Source organism: Pelophylax lessonae (assembly GCF_965119305.1).
Source record: "Pelophylax lessonae genome assembly, chromosome: 4".
NCBI lineage: Eukaryota > Metazoa > Chordata > Amphibia > Anura > Ranidae > Pelophylax > Pelophylax lessonae.
Window position 1 is genome coordinate 17,575,523 of NC_138771.1, and position 16,437 is coordinate 17,591,959.

Consider the following 16,437-nt stretch of genomic DNA (forward strand, 5'->3'; position numbering starts at 1 on the left):
ATGTCCGTATATCATCCTATTTTTTTGCGGATGATATACGGACATAATGTAAGTCAATGGGATTGCGGATGGTAGCGGATGACCATCCGCTGACATCCGATTTTCGGCCTTTCAGTTCTGTTCCGTTTTTTGGAATGGAACAGAACCCTATTTTTGTTCCGTTTAAAAAAGGAAAGGACGCAAAATCGGATGTCAGCGGTGTCATCCACAATGCCCATAGACCTACATTATGTCCGTATATCATCCGCAAACGGATGGGATGATATGCGGACATACGGAGCGGATGACACAAGTGTCATCCGCTCCGTGAAAAAAAAAAAAAAGTGCCGGAGCGGATCGCAATGCGGTCCGCTCCGTGTGAAAGAGCCCTTAGTGAGACATCCAGAGTCTAAAAGATGCTGGCGCCAGGTCCGCAGATGGGCAAGTGGAGCCCAGGATAGATAGTGGTCTTGGGAGAGTGATAGAATTAGGAAGACTTGAAGGACATCAACATTAAAAAAGTAAATAATACACTGTATGTTTCCATTTCCAGGTTTGATATATAGTGAATGATTTATGCTGATTGATATAGCATACCAATGTGGCTGCAGAGGTCAAAGGTGGGATCTGCAAGATCTTGTCCACTCCGTTCCAAACAAAACCGACTGTGACATTCGTTTGTGATTCTATAATAGAGCTTTCCACTGTGCTAAATAAGTCATACTCAGCAAATCCTCTCGTCTGCATCTAGGAAGGAAAAAAGAAAGCGTGGCAAGGGAAAGATATTAGAGGAGGCATCGAAAATCATCCACTTATATTACCCCCCGACTTGTCTATCTTTTAGGTTAAACAGTTTGTTTCAGTGTACAAATGTTAAATATTTTTGCTACTGCAGGCAACTAAGGCCCCTTTCACACTGTGCAACCTGAAAGTCACGTGACTTTGACATGACTTTGACGCGACTTGAAGCAATGCCTGTATAATCTTGAGGTCTATGGACCTTAAGTCGCATCAAAGTCGGACCAAAGTAGTGAATGGACTATTTTGAAGTCGCACAGATATGAACGGTACTCATTGGAAATCATGGAGTACGACTTTTCACGTGACTTTGCAGTCCCAAGTCGCACAAGTGTGAAAGGGGCCTAAACCATAAATATGTCTTTCATATATTTCATGTGTGTCTATTTATATGATTACAATGTACATAAAGGAGGGAAGATCAAGGCTGTACGTCTCTATTACTATTAATATAACATGTCTCAACAAACTATAATAAAATACCTGAAGGACCATTGTATTGAGAAATATTGCTTTCTGGTTATTGTAGGTGGTTAATACCTATGAGCAACAGTTTATTATCTATACATAAATGTACATGTTAGTAAAGTATGTCATAAATTCATTTTTAAGGCTACTGCTGTTTGTGAGTAAAAAATAAAGAGCAATGCCTGCCCCAAAAGCACCCCACCCCCTACATTGAGGGCATGTGGCTTGGTATGGTTCAGGAAGGGGCCCTTTCCTGACCTGCCGGGCTGCATGCTCAGATAACGGTCTGGTATAGATTTGGGGAGGGGGGGAGGGGGCAACGCATTTTTATTTTTTTTTACATTTTGGCATGGGCCTTTGGGTCTGGTACGCATTGGGGGGACCCCATGCTGGGGTTTTGTTCAGGATTTTTAACTGTCAACATGTTGTTTTAGCATTTAGCTGTCACGGGTAACCCACTGAAAACTGATGATTCATCTGTCGCCAAGGACTCGGTTCCCTAGCAACCAGCTCAATGCGGTAAATTACCACACAAAAAACATGCGGTAATAATGCTTAATTGAACAAATACTGCATTCGTTATTTAACGTAAAATTCTTAGTGAATTTCACTTTTAAATCTGATTTACCGCAAGCGATATTTTACCTGCATTTTATTGGTCGTTATTTAAAGCTTAGTAAATTGACCCTTATGAGGCTTCCCTTATATATAATTTGGCCCTGGTGTGTCACCTCCACTTCTGTGGGCTGTTCTGGGGGTCCCCTTCCCCACACCCCTTTGGGAGATTGGACACTTTATAGGCTTTGTGATAACTATAAACCCACTCGTGCCAATAAACAAAATAAACTAAAATAAATACAATGTGAATAATTGAGCAGCTGCTGTTGTAAACCCAACAGTTAAATTTGTGTTAAATTGTGCAGTCTCCAGCTTCCGAACACGTCAAATTGATGACAAAACGCGTCAAGCTGGGACGCATGTTGCAACGCATCTAGCGTTAGTTTGAACGCACGCCAACACTTGGTGGATCGGCTCATATCCCTCCAATTGTACAGCACAGGAAACTGCACAGGAGCCTTTTTAACCTATTAGCACTATACAGGGACTTATAATAAAGCTCATTTGTACTTTTTTATGCTATGAGGAGCCTCTCACTTGTTTTTGTTTGCTCCCCGGGATTGGACTGGGAACTTTTCACCCTCTGGAGGAAGGTGATTAAGAGGACTGCCTGAAGGCTGCATCTTGGTCACGGAGACCGCCATAGCTGTATTTGATCCCCTTGCCTTATGGTAAGAAGGAGAACACCGTCCGGCGAGTGAGAATTTTTTTCAACATCTTTCACGGAGGATGCCACTATCCTTATTAGGATTTATGCCCATGACGCATCTGGTCTTGGTGGCAACAAGATTGCGCTGCCTCTGGTGGGAATCTATGAAGAATTTATTATATATAAACATTGGGACTGTGATCACTGGACTGTATTCTAAGTTTTTTGAGTGCACTGGGTCTTTAGGGGTCACGCAATTTCTTCTTCTTTTTTGCACTAGCACTTTATGTCCATATATATATATATATATATATATATATATATATATAAATAAAATTTTTATTTTAATTCATTATTTTTATTCTATTTTTAATTTCATCCTCACCACTTTGGATATCATTTGAATATTGCCAAAGTGTGTTTTTTGGGGATATCTGCCGATTAATCCATTTGGGAGAGCTAGGCGCTGTTTACCCCACAGAGTATATCATTTTTGTGTTTTTTTTCTTTTACTTCATAGGCTCTGGCTCTAGCTTTGTGCATGATGACCTGAGGAAGCCTTTCGGTGAAATACGTAGAGATCTACATCAGTAAACCCTGAATTTTTACCCTAAATATGGAAGAATTCAAATCAATTTCCTATACCTAAGTCTTAAAATTCATTGGGTCATATAATACGGGTCTCAGCACCTTTAGACCATTGTTCCCATGTTATTTGGGGAGTGCAATGTATTGTGTCTGATGGATTTGAGATTGTGTTTTTATGTCATGAATATTTTAATTGATTTACATTGTTAATAAACGATTGTATTTTTATACACTACTCATTTCCTATATTTGGGGTAAAAGGTGGCAACCTATAAAGTCAATTCTGCTCTTTCTTTTTTGAGATATATATATATATATATACATACACATACATACATATATATATACATACATACACTGTATATCACACACACACACACACATATATATATATATATATAAACACACACACACACACACACACACACATTATATATATAAAAGTTTCTGCACTTTTATATATTTGTTGGAGTTAAAAAAAAACAAAAAAAGTATGGGATCTTTTTAACCACTTTACCACTATAGCATTTTGCGGTCTTACGTCTGGGCCACTTTTTGCGATTCGGCGCTGTGCGACTTTAACTGACAATTGCGCGGTCATGCGACGCCGTACCCAAACGAAATTTACGTCCTTTTTTTCCCACAAACAGAGCTTTCTTTTGGTGGTATTTGATCACCTGTGCGATTTTTACTTTTTGCGCTATAAACAAAAAAAGAGCGTTTATTTTGAAAAAATAACAATATTTTTCACATTTTTTTATATGAAATTCCCCCCAAAAAAGATGTAAAAACCAACTTTTTTTAAAATTGTTGGCCAATTTGTTTTCTGCTACCCATGTTTGGTAAAAAAAAAATCGCAATAAGCGTATTTTGATTGGTTTGCGCAAAAGTTATTGCGTTTACTAACAAAGGGAAAGATTTCTGTCATTTTTGGTGTTTTTTTTTTTAACGAGTAATGGCGGCGATCTGCGATTTTTTTTGCGGGACTGCGACATTGCGGCGGACAGATCGGACCCTTGACTGACATTTTTGACACTTTTGGGGGTACCAGTGACATTACTGCAGTAATCAGTGCTATAAATATGCACTGTTACTGTAAAAATGACACTGGCAGGGAAGGGGTAAATTTTATTGGAGAGGGAGGGGTTAATGTATGCCTGGTGCTTACTGACGTGTGGGGGGGAGGTGACTGTGTGAGACAGGGACAGATCGGATGTCCAGCTATGCTGAACACTCCGATCTGTCACTCCCTGTCACTGAGGAGATCCGCCCGCTCTGTTTACACAGGCGGATCTCCAAACTGGATTCCCCGACGATCGGGGCAGAGCAGCGGCGATCGCCGCTGCTCCTCCCCTGGCCCGACTCCCGCTGTGAATGAAAACAGCGGGAGCGCGTCTCCAGCGGCGCGCGAGTGCCGCCTACAGGGGGAGGAGTCTGGCGACGTAGGTCTACGTCGTCAGACGGGAACGAGCCACTTTGCCGCAGTAGTACTCCGGTACATAGCGGTAAAGTGGTTAAACAACCCTCGTGTATATGTGAAATTAGGTAAATCGTGATACCCTCTACAGCAAGAATAATTTGTAATTCATTGAATCTATTGCACTGGTAAAAATACAAACAAGGCCACTTGGTAAAAGATGAAAATCAGGAGCTCACAGCAGATGAGTGATGTCTCTCTTTGTGTGATTTCTTCAGGGCTTCTAAGCTCGGAAATGAGGTTTTGTCTGTGGTCGGGCCTGTGAATAAACAACAAGATTAGTACAAGAAATACAACAAAACCCCTCTAATTAATATTTATAACAAATTAACATGTGAATTGCATTATATCTGTTCATGAATATAAAGTGGTAAACCTGTGGCAAATGTATAAACCCTGCTGTGATATTACAGTTAGTTTGAAAATGACTTTACACTGTGATTAGTGTACCCTCCTGATCAGGTGGAACACTGGATCTCGTAATATAGGAATCATAGGGTCAATACACCATGCAGCCTGTGCACCCAGAAGCATCCTGCAGAGCTAACCTATGCAGTATGTGCATTACCATCTGTATTTTCCAAATCGATTAGCAGGGGCCATGCAAAACTCAATGATACAGTTCCCTTAAAGTCATGCTCCTTGAGTTTTTCGCCTGCATAAGATGTACTTTGATCATGTAGTTTCATGGGGTCATTTGTTGCTCTGTACACACAGCCTATAGGAAAACTGAATTTTTGTAAAATCTTACCTGTAAAATTCCTTTCTCTGAGTCCTCCGACAGTCGCCGCCATCTTTATATTCGTCACAATGGGGGGTATTAGACTTTGCTCCGTAGGAGTAGCTAGGCAACAGAATATGTCAATATTAAAGCTTTTAACATATCCCCACCCCAGGGGGTGGTCCCCTCAGTCTATACCCTCCTGCTTCCTGTTTCCTGCTACAGTTTCAGTGGAATAGCAGTAGAGTACCTAAACCCCAAAAGAGGGGCGGGGGCGGCGACTGTCGGAGGACTCAGAGAAAGGAATTTTACAGGTAAGATTTTACAAAAATTCCGTTTTCTCTTACGTCCTCCGACAGTCGCCGCCATCTTCATATTCGTCACAATGGGGACGTCCCAAAGCAGTGCAAACATGAGGGGTGGGAAACGCAGCCGCGCCTAAAGGCAACGCAGTCTCCACATCAAGAAAGTAACCTTACCAAAGGAAGGAAACCAGCTGGGCAACACGAGAACAATTTTGCTCAACGGGAGCAATAACCCAGGAAAAAAACAAATAACCCAGGGATACAAAGAAATCCCAAACAGCCCAAAGGACCAAAACCAGGGACCCTAAGGGACCGCCGCACTATGCGGCCAAAGGAAGCATCTGCCGATGCTTGAACAACCACTCTGTGGAATAGAGTGAAGGTGTGCACGGTCGACCAAGTCGCCGCCCTACACACCTGGGCCACAGAAGCCCCATGACGACAGGCCCAAGACGTACTCAGAGATCTGGTAGAGTGCGCCCTCACAGGCATAAGGGAAACTTTTCCCCGCAAAGCATAGGCCTGTTCAACGGCCTGTCTGAACCAATTGGCGACGGCAGAAGCCGACGCCGCCACGCCCTTCCGAGGACCCCCGGAAGGACAAACAAAGAATCCGACTTGTGAAAAGATTCAGACGAATTTAGGTAAACCCTAATCGCCATGAACAGCATCCAAGGAGTGCAACACCACCTCCTCCGAATGTTTAGACTTCGCGCAAGGCGAAGGCAAGACAATGTCCTCATTGAGGTGAAATTCCGAAACCCTCTTCGGAAAAAAAGAAGGGTTAGGTCGCAAGACCACCTTAACCAAGTGATTGACCAGATACGGACAATGGCAGGACAGGCTGCCAGCTCCGACACTCTGCGAGCCGAATTGATCGCCACCAAAAAAGGTGACCTTCTAGGACAACATAGACAACGAGATCTACCCGATCCGTTCAAAAAAGAACCATGTTGTAACACGGACAGAACAAGATTCCAGTCCCAAGGAGGCAGAGACACCCTCCTAGGAGGGACCAGATGCCCCCGAACAAAAGTGCCAATCAAGGAGATAGATGCCACAGGACATTGAAAAAAGAACGGCCATCGCAGACACCTGACCCTTGATCATAGCCAGCGCCAAACGCTGTCAACACCCTTTCGAAGGAAGGACAACACCCCAGACACCGACCACGGGCGAGGTGAAGACCCCCTGAACTCACACCAGGCAAAATAGGCCTCCGAAATACGGTAAAAGACCTACCCCGAGGAAAAATTCCTTGCGTCGATCAAAGTGTGAATGACCTCAGGGGAGAGACCCCTATCCCTCAGGGCCTCGGTTTCAACAGCCAGGCCGGCAAAGCCAGCGACTGCAAGGCAGGATGAAATATCAGCCCTTGAGACCGGAGATCTTCCCGAAGAGGCAGACGCCACGGGGCTTCGACCGCCAAATGCACGAGGTCTGCGTACCAGGACCGGCGAGGCCAGTCCGGTGTCACAAGAATCACCGTGTTTTGGTTCCGAGACCAACCTTCGAAGGAACCTGGGCAGCAATTGAAACAGTGAAAACGCATACATCAGTCGGTACTGATGCCACGGAGCTACCAACGCGTCTGACGCGTCTGCCCGAGGATCGCGTGGCCTTGCCACGAACCTGTACACCTTGCTGTACAGACGAGACGCGAACAGGTCCACCTCCGGAAGACCCCACGTCGCGCACAACATCTGGAGAACACCCGGACAGAGGGGCCATTCCCCCTGGTCCAGGGACTGGCGGCATCAGATAATCCGCCCGCCAGTTCTCCAACCCCTGGAATGTGAACCGCCGATATCGCCGGGACATGCGTCTCGGCCCAAGACAGAATGTCGGCCACTTCCCGAGCCACCCGGGCCCTCTTGGTGTCCCCTTGGCGAATGACGTAAGCCACCGCCGTGGCAATGTCCGTCTGCACCCGAACCGGACAGCCCTGCAGCCTGTCCGGCCAACGTTGAAGGCAGAGAATCATCGCACGCAATTCCAGAATGCTGACCGGAAGGGAGGATTCCCCCTCCGACCAAGTTCCCTGGGCAGACAGAACGCCCAGAACACCACCCCAGCCCGACAGGCTGGCATCCGTGGTGACCACCGTCCATGAGAGAGGACGAAAAGACTTGCCCCCTGACACCGGCGGGGACAGGAGCCACCACAGAAGAACCCTTCTGGTGCGATGGCCCAAGAAAACCGGATCCAGAGATCGCGGTCGCCCGTCCACCTGGACAGGATCTCCGCTTAGAGACCCCGTGTGTGAAACTGGGCGAAGGGAATCGCCTCGAAAGCCGAGACCATCAATCCCAGACATCTCATGCACGTCCGAGTGGACGAGGACGGAGCGTCCCTGAGGGACCTGACTTCCTTCCTGAAGAGTCCTGAGTTTGTCGTCCGGTAGGAAGACCTTCGCCTGGACAGAGTCCAGAACCATTCCCAGGTAAGGGAGACGAACCAATGGGCACAGAGCTGACTTTGGAAAAGTTATCGTCCAACCAAACTCCTGCAGAGACTGCATCGTAACGGACAGAGCCTTCTCCAGACCCTGGCTGGTCGCAGACCGAACCAGAATATCGTCCAGATACCCTAGGACAGAGACGCCCTGGGCTCTCAACAAAGCCAAAACCGGTGCCCGCACCTTGGTGAACACCCGTGGAGCCGAGGCGAGACCAAAGGGCAACGCCACAAATTGGTAGTGATCCTCCGCTATGGCGAATCGAAGGTACCTCTGGTGACCCTCGAAATTCGGGATGTGAAGATACGCATCCTTCAAGTCGATGGAAGCCATGAACTCCCCCGGAACCAGGGCAGCCACCACCGACCGCAGAGATTCCATGCGGAACTTGCGCACCCGCACAAAGCGGTTCAGCGCCTTTAAGTCCAGAATCGGACGTACCTTGCCCTCCTTCCCGGGCACGGTGAACAGATCGGAATAGAACCCCTGAAACCTGTCCCGATGAGGCACCGGGACCACCACTCCCTGAGCCCTCAGGTCCTGCACCGCTAGATGCAGATCCCGCAAACGCTCCGGGGACAGTAGAAGATTTGAGGGAAAAAAATCTGCGCTCCGGCCTATAGAGAAACTCGATCTCGTAGCCAGATCGAACGATTTCCTGAACCCACCTGTCCCGAACCCGGGACAGCCATGGCTGAAGGAAACCGAGCAAGCGTCCCCCCACCCCAGAGTCGGGTGAGGGTGCCCCTTCAGGCCGCACTGTTGTGGGCCGCTGAACCGGACTGGCCAGACTTTTGCTTACCAGTCCACGGCTTCTTACCAGGAGCCGTCTTAGCCTTGTGGGATTAGGGTAAGAGCGTGCTCTTACCACCCGTGATCCCCCTAATTAACGTATCTAGGGACTCACCAAAAAAGGCGAGAACCATCATAGGGCAGATTAGCCAAGGTCTTACGCGAAGATTGATCCACCGACCAACACTTCAACCAAACCAAAACGGCGAGACAATACCGCCACACCATGTACACGTGCAGCCAACGGAACCATATCCAGGTCCGCATCACACAAATACATGACACCCTGGTGGATTTGATCCACCATATCCAAAGTCGCCTGGAGGGCAGAATCAGCCACCAGGACGCGATTAAGCACCTGCGTCCAGCTCGCGACAGCCTGGGCCGCCATAAGTGAAGCAAATAAAGCTTTCAGCATAGAACCCATAATAGAATAGGCATGACGGGCAAGGGACTCCGTCCGTTTGTCCGTGGCATCCCGGAACACCGGGATATCCTCAGCAGGAATCGCAGTGGGCTTATTCAGAACCGCTATCGCGTGATCCACCGGAGGTGGGACACACCAACGCTCATCAGTAGCGGGCGTAAAAGGATAGCGCAGCTTAAACCTACTTGGTATAGCAAAAGGCTTGCGTATATTACGCCAATGTTCCTTTACAGCGCATTGAAAATCATCAGTGCAGGGAAATACCTGCGATGTTTTGTGTCTTTTCTGCGTCCCATAAGTCGCCAAGGCAGCAGGAGGACAAGGTTCATCCTGTAAACGCAGTGTTTGCTTGAAAGAAGCAACCAATTCATCCATGAGTGCAAGCTCTTCAGACGAGCCAGGGGGAGAAATATCAACCCCCTCAACCTCAGCCTCCATTTCTGACCCTACAAGGTCCAGGGAGGAACGGGACCCCGACAAGGAGACCCCAGCAACAGCAGCCCCATCACCAACATCCTCTGAATCAGAGGAAATTGAAAACTCTGGGCCTTTTTGAGGATTGAGCAGCCATCAGCAATTGCACCCGAGTCGCAAGGCTAGCCACAATCGCAGCCAAATCCCCCCCCCCCCGCGGGGGAAAACCGCAGTCCCCTGGCTTCCCACCAATGTGACAGGAAATATGCTTTCCTGAGAATCCATGCCCCAAAATGAGTAAAATAAAATGGGTGACCGCCCCTTTAAATAAGGCGCTGCGAACGTAGCCCATCGCCACACAAGCACACCCACACCAGGGACCCCCACAGGGAGAAGTTATACTCAGGCAAGGATACAGAGAAAAGAGGGAAAAAACCTGGAGAGACCGCTGCTGCTGCTGGCCAGATCGGTGCTCCTGTAGAAAAGGAATTGCTGATATTCAGGGCGCTCCATTAAAGCCTATGGGAGGCTACAAGAAAATGGCCGCCATGCATGTGTACCATGCGGCCGGAGCGAGTACAGCCAAAATGGCGCCGTTTGGCGCCGAAACCGCCGCTCCCCCACCTCATGAAGGTGGAATAAAAATACACCACATAGTTATAAAGAACATGGTGGACCGCCGCAGCGGCGCTGTAATGTGCCCCAAACATGATAGCATCAAGTTCCACAGCACACAGCCGTTCACACACTCAGACTGACACAGAAGTGCAGCACAGCCCCCCCTCCTTGCAGCCCACAGCATGCAGTGTGAGAGATAGGGAAACATCAATAGTGTGAACACAGGGCAAGGTAACACAGTCCCAGACTGACACCCCCCAGACAGACAGGTCCCCACATGAATACACTTACCTCTTACATGGCGTGGGGGACCCGCACAGGCGAACAAGCCGCTGTACATGGGACAGGGAGAGTCGCATCCAGGACGCAGCAGAAGGTGGCTTGAGAAACCGCACAGCGTCCAGTGAGGTAGCCACCTCACCCTAGCATCCCTGCACGGAACAGGGATGGGTCGTTCAGAAAACTCAGGAGCGGTACCTGACTGAACGCTCGATGGCGGGCTGAGAAGCCACTGACCCACAACCTGCGACCAGGGGAGTCAGCCCGAGACGCAGCCCGCATTATCCTCTTCATCCGAAGATCTAACTATTGCTGGTAAAAATAACAGCTAAATAAAGAAAGAGAGAAAAAACTCAAATAAAATCAAAAAAGAGAGAAGGCTGAGACAAAATGCCCCAGCATAGAGACATCCAGCTACTCCTGACAAGCTAGACATTGAAACTGAAGCAGGAAACAGGAAGCAGGAGGGTATAGACTGAGGGGACCACCCCCTGGGGTGGGGATATGTTAAAAGCTTTAATATTGACATATTCTGTTGCCTAGCTACTCCTACGGAGCAAAGTCTAATACCCCCCATTGTGACGAATATGAAGATGGCGGCGACTGTCGGAGGACGTAAGAGAAAGTAAATATTCACATTTCCGTGTCAGCAGTTTCTGCTCATATTGAAACATGAGGCATGGCACTGCACAGGTTAATGCATGACCTCTGTCTGCAGTGTGAGACCTGACACTTCCTAAAAATAAACTACATATCCCACAATCCCTGGGTCTCACAATCTCCAGCTTTACAGTAAGCATATCTAAAACAGAGACAAGCAGACGGAGCATTTCCAGACACACAGAGAGCTTCCACATTTGTGATGCAACACAGAGGGGATGGCGCGCTATGGATTGGAAGCTGTGTGACCTGGAAGCTGTCCTTTCGCTTTGGCACCTATGAACAGGCTAGCTAAAGCAATGCATGGACATAGGGGAATTGATCAGCCATGACACTACAAGCTGCAGCCACAACATGTGAGCCCATCATTACAAGGTAAGGCCAACAACACAGGGAATAGAACTACACTAATAACTAGTTAAAACAATGAAAACATTTGAAAAGTGTACAATGCTTTTAAGCAATAGGCCTAAGATATAAATCAGCGGTCTCGAAGTGCCGGTTCACATACTGTATATGGGATGCAGGAACCCTGCGAATCCACTGCGGGTTCCCGCATCGCATTCAAAACGCAGCTCACACTGCCATATGCGAATCGCTGGGGGTGTCAATCAGGGCCGGTACAAGGGGAGGGCGGGAGGGGCGGGTGCCCTGGGCGGAGTATGGGAGGGGCGCTGGGTTGCCAGCAAGAAGACTCACAGAATAGGAAGGCTTTCACTCCACTGTATGCTGCAACCTCTGTTGTTGCTACTAAAGGATGCGCCCTTATCTGTTGGCTGCCTCCTCTGTACAATGGCTCTCACTTCCCTTTACAGAAGAGAGAAGAAAGCTTTCTCCCGGGCTTTAGTTCCTTACTGTGTTCGGCTCCATCTGGGCTGTCACAGGAAGAGCTTCTCTGCAGGGGGCGGAGCAAGAAGAGGACACTTCTCTGCAGCCCCGATCATTGCTCCCGCCCAGCACTGAAGACATCAGAGCTCAACAAATGGCAGAATGAAGATGTGACAGGATGGATGGATGGATGTCTTCTGCACCTGTGAGTCCCTATCTAGTCTGCCTTCCAATCTGTACCTGGCTGTGCTGTAAACTTGCCCTGTACTTTGCTAGATGTGAAAGTGAAAGTAAAATGGATTCATATAGTGGGAATATACTGAGATGTTTCAGTATTCTACAAAGTGTAAAATAACTCCATTCCATTCTGTGACTGACACTTGTAGCTGCAGGCAGCAAAGATGGATATAGTGGTGATGGAGCACAGTGAGAATTGGTTGCTATGTAAGTTTCTTTCCTTTGTGCTCTTCATGCACATGGCAGTGACAGTTCTCCTGATCTCCCTCCTGTGTGTCCTGCTACATTTATCCCCTGCCTCTACATTACAGCCCAGTGCAAGCATATGAAATGTGCAGAATTGCTTTGATAGCCCCAGGATCTCAGCAAAGATGGAGGAGTTGTCCTGAAGCACAGAGCTCTTCATGTACAGACTGGGGCAGTGCTGGGGAGAAATCTTGGGAGTTTCTAGCTGTAGAAACACATTATTTCAGCAAGCTGCAAATGCCATATACCCTGTTGGGAATCAGAGCTCCCTGTGCGATAGTGTGACCTCCTCATTCTCTTTCCCACACTCACTTCAAACAGGTGAGAAGAAGCAGAGGTGTGCTGGTGTGGAGTGGTGGGTCCTGCTTTCCATAGGCTAGTGATGTATGCAGTGCCATCTTAATCGCATTATAGGCCCCCGGGCAATGCAGTGCAATGGGAACCCACCTACACAATCACCCACGAGAATAAAATTACAAATTATCGATAATGCGATATTTATTGGTACAGCAGTGCCAGGCTAATGACAGCTTCCAAGTTTTTCAGCTGGGTCCGGTGAACACACACACAGGCGGGAGTCAGACTGGACTGTCCTGTGTGTGTCTGTTCCCTTGGAGGTAGACAGACATTCCTGCAGTTGTGGGCTCCCCCTCCACGGCCCAAGTGGCCTGATAGCCGCCCAGGGCCGAGAGGCGCTTGCCACCTGTTAAGTTTGGTGGTGGGATGCACACGGGAATCAGGACTAATGCTTGGCTGGGGCTGGGTTGCTGGGCAGGTGGGGCCCCCGGGCAACTGCCCAGCGTGCCCATTCAGTAAGATGGCCCTGGATGTATGTTCTGAATTGGTCTAGAAACTAGCAGGAATGTAGTAACAGATCAAACTGTCAGGATTACTTCACTCCTAGCAAACCAAATTCAAAATACATTTTGTCACAATCACATTGTGATCCTGGTGTTGGTGTCAACTAGCCAGCAAGAGGAGAGGACAGGGAAACTACTGACCCGTTCCTACAGCATCAATTCCTCACCAGCCATACTGACAAAGGACATTCCACACTTTCTGTCAGCATGGTAGCAATGTCAGGTGATGACATTCTCTGCTCTCACTAGCAAACCTGTCACCAGCAACAGGGTCACAAGTGTAAAGTAGACATTAAAGTGACATTAAACCCACAAGTAAACATTATATTGCAGGTTACCAATTCTTAGTTGTGAAGGCTGCATTTGTTTTCCTTTTTTAGGCTTTCTTTCTTCCAATTGTTTTTATCTGGTGATCCAGCGAGCAAGTCTGTTTTTCAAAAGAACAAGCTCACTTGCAGTTAGAGATGTGACTAACCATTTACCACTGGCAGGGGTGCTTAGAAAGGTCAGCATATATTTCAGTAAAACCTTTATACTAAGAGAAAAAAAATGTAACAGTTAATGATTATAAAGTGGGAGCTGGAGTTTGGGTTCAATTTGTTAGTGTATCTAAATCTGCTAGTTCATCTAACACTCCCTTCCCCCCAGACTGACAGCACTGCTGTCTGCTGTGCTGCCTGAGCTTCTTTATCCAGAGTGGGAGCGCTCTAATAAAGCAGGTGTGCTACTGGCCAGAGCACCAGATGACAAACGGTAGAAAAAAAGCCTAAGAAAAGAAAACGCATGCAGCCACCACATTTAATAATTGGTAAGCTACAATATATTACATTTTTGGTTTTCAGGTAATTATTTCTTTAAGTGAACCACTCCCCAGTTTATGCACCCTAAAGTATTGTAGATATTCGGAACAAACAGTAAAAGAACTTTAAAGTGGACCCTCCCCACCCTAAAAACCTTTGGATCTTCTGAATGCCCCCCTTCGACAATCATAAAAGTCTGAACTCTGCGTCATTTGCTACTGAGCCCTTGCACTGTTCGTGCCCTTACATCTCTTGCCACACCCAATAGTCAGCACAGTGAAAGCCGCATCTAATTTTTGCCACACGCTGCACTTTCCTCTAGAAGCAGGTCCCAATTTATTATTTTAAAAATAACCCCGTTACTGACTCCTGCACTCACTTTTTATTGTTCCCAACCCTTGCACTTTCTAATTTATCCAATCCTGACTTCTGCACTCTATATGTAGGTATAATGATCAGGTGTGGCTAACAGGTATAGGTAAGATGATTAGTCATATGTGGCCTGGGGGGGGGGGGCGCAATTTGAAATGTTCGCCCTGGGCGCTGGATGGCCTTGTACCAGCACTGGTGTCAATACAAAGTTAACAACAGATAAGTTAGCATATCGCAGTGCGAACTGTCAGCTCGGACATGAATCGGATCGCATAGGTGTAAACACCCATGCGATCGGATTCTGCTGCGGACCCAAAAAAGGGTGCTGTGCGAGTTGTTTCCGAATCTGATGCAAATTCAGCCATACAATCTGTATGGCTGAATTTGCATCGCACAGACATCGCATGTGATTTTTAAAGAGCTTCCGATTCACATGCGATGTCTGTCATCGCTATAATGTGAACCGGGACTAAAGGTTCTAAACAACGAGCTAGTTTACTGTTCTTCAGATTTTAGGTAGGGCAGAGTGTGGCCAGTCGAAGTAGAAAATGTCCTGGCGTCAGTGGGGGGTATACAGTGCCACATCTTTAGTAATAGTGCCCCATCATTGGTGTCAGTGGAAGGAATAATGCCCCATCATTGGTGTCAGTGGGAGGAATAGTGCCCCATCATTGGTGTCAGTGGGAGGAATAGTGCCCCATCATTGGTGTCAGTGGGAGGAATAGTGTCCCATCATTGGTGTCAGTGGGAGGAATAGTAACCCATCATTGGTATCAGTGGGTGGAATGGTGCCCCATCTTTGGTGTCAGTGGGAGGAATAGTGCCCCATCATTGGTGCCAGCGAGAGGAATAGTGCCCCATCATTGGTGTCAGTGGGAGGAATAGTGCCCCATCATTGGTGTCAGTGGGAGGAATAGTGCCCCATCATTGGTATCAGTGGGGGGAATAGTGCCCCATCATTGTTGTCAGTGGGAGGAATGGTGCCCCCTCATTGGTGTCAGTGGGAGGAATAGTGCCCCATCATTAGTGTCAGTGGGAGGAATAGTGTCCCATCATTAGTGTCAGTGGGAGGAATAGTGCCCCATCATTGGTGTCAGCGGGCGGAATAGTGCCCCATCATTAGTGTCAGTGGGAGGAATAGTGCCCCATCATTAGTGTCAGTGGGAGGAATAGTGCCCCATCATTGGTGTCAGTAGGAGGAATAGTGCCCCATCATTAGTGTCAGTGGGAGGAATAGTGCCCCATCATTGGAGGCAGTAGGAGGAATAGTGCCCCATCATTAGTGTCAGTGGGAGGAATAGTGCCCCTTCATTAGTGTCAGTGGGAGGAATAGTACCCCAAGAGCTGGATAAAGGCTAGCAGAGGGCTTTATTTTTTTACTTTCTGGTATAAAACATATCCAATAAAAATTTTTTTTTTTTCAAATCAAATTTCTTCATCAATTTAAGCCAATATGTATTCTGCTACATACTTTTGGTTAAAAAAAATCCCAAAAATTTGATCCCAAAAAATCCTCCACCGTGTGTTAAAAGAAAGGGAAGGAGCCAAACATAGTGAAGCCCGTAGGTGTTTTATTTAATAAAATATAAGAAAACTACTCAACACCACCTTTCTTTTAAACACACGTGGAGGAGAGAGTGGAGAGGAGCTAAAACAGAGATACTTTGGAGGCTGTGCTGGATCCATCCATCCATCCAGGGTATATTTCTCCAGTTTAAGGCTTGTTTTATCCTAGGTCTGGTGAGTGCATCCCCATAGGGGTTTCTTCTTTGAGAGCACTTTGGCACCTATGTGGATCACTTTGAGCACCTTTTCAGCACTTTAGTTCCAGTCAAGGAAACCA

At 47.3% G+C, this 16,437-nt stretch overlaps 1 protein-coding gene across 2 annotated transcripts in view; it reads right to left on the bottom strand.

The window, feature by feature from the left end:
- The window catches only part of ZWILCH (zwilch kinetochore protein), a 164,008-nt gene that overhangs the window by 115,021 nt on the left and 32,550 nt on the right, over window positions 1-16,437 (bottom strand). For both annotated transcript variants that reach the window (XM_082253012.1, XM_082253013.1), the window contains 2 exons: window positions 4,757-4,836; window positions 577-726 (listed from right to left, as the gene is read on the bottom strand). In XM_082253012.1, the coding sequence (XP_082109138.1) occupies window positions 577-726; window positions 4,757-4,836 (230 nt within the window). The remainder of the gene's footprint in view (window positions 1-576; window positions 727-4,756; window positions 4,837-16,437) is intronic.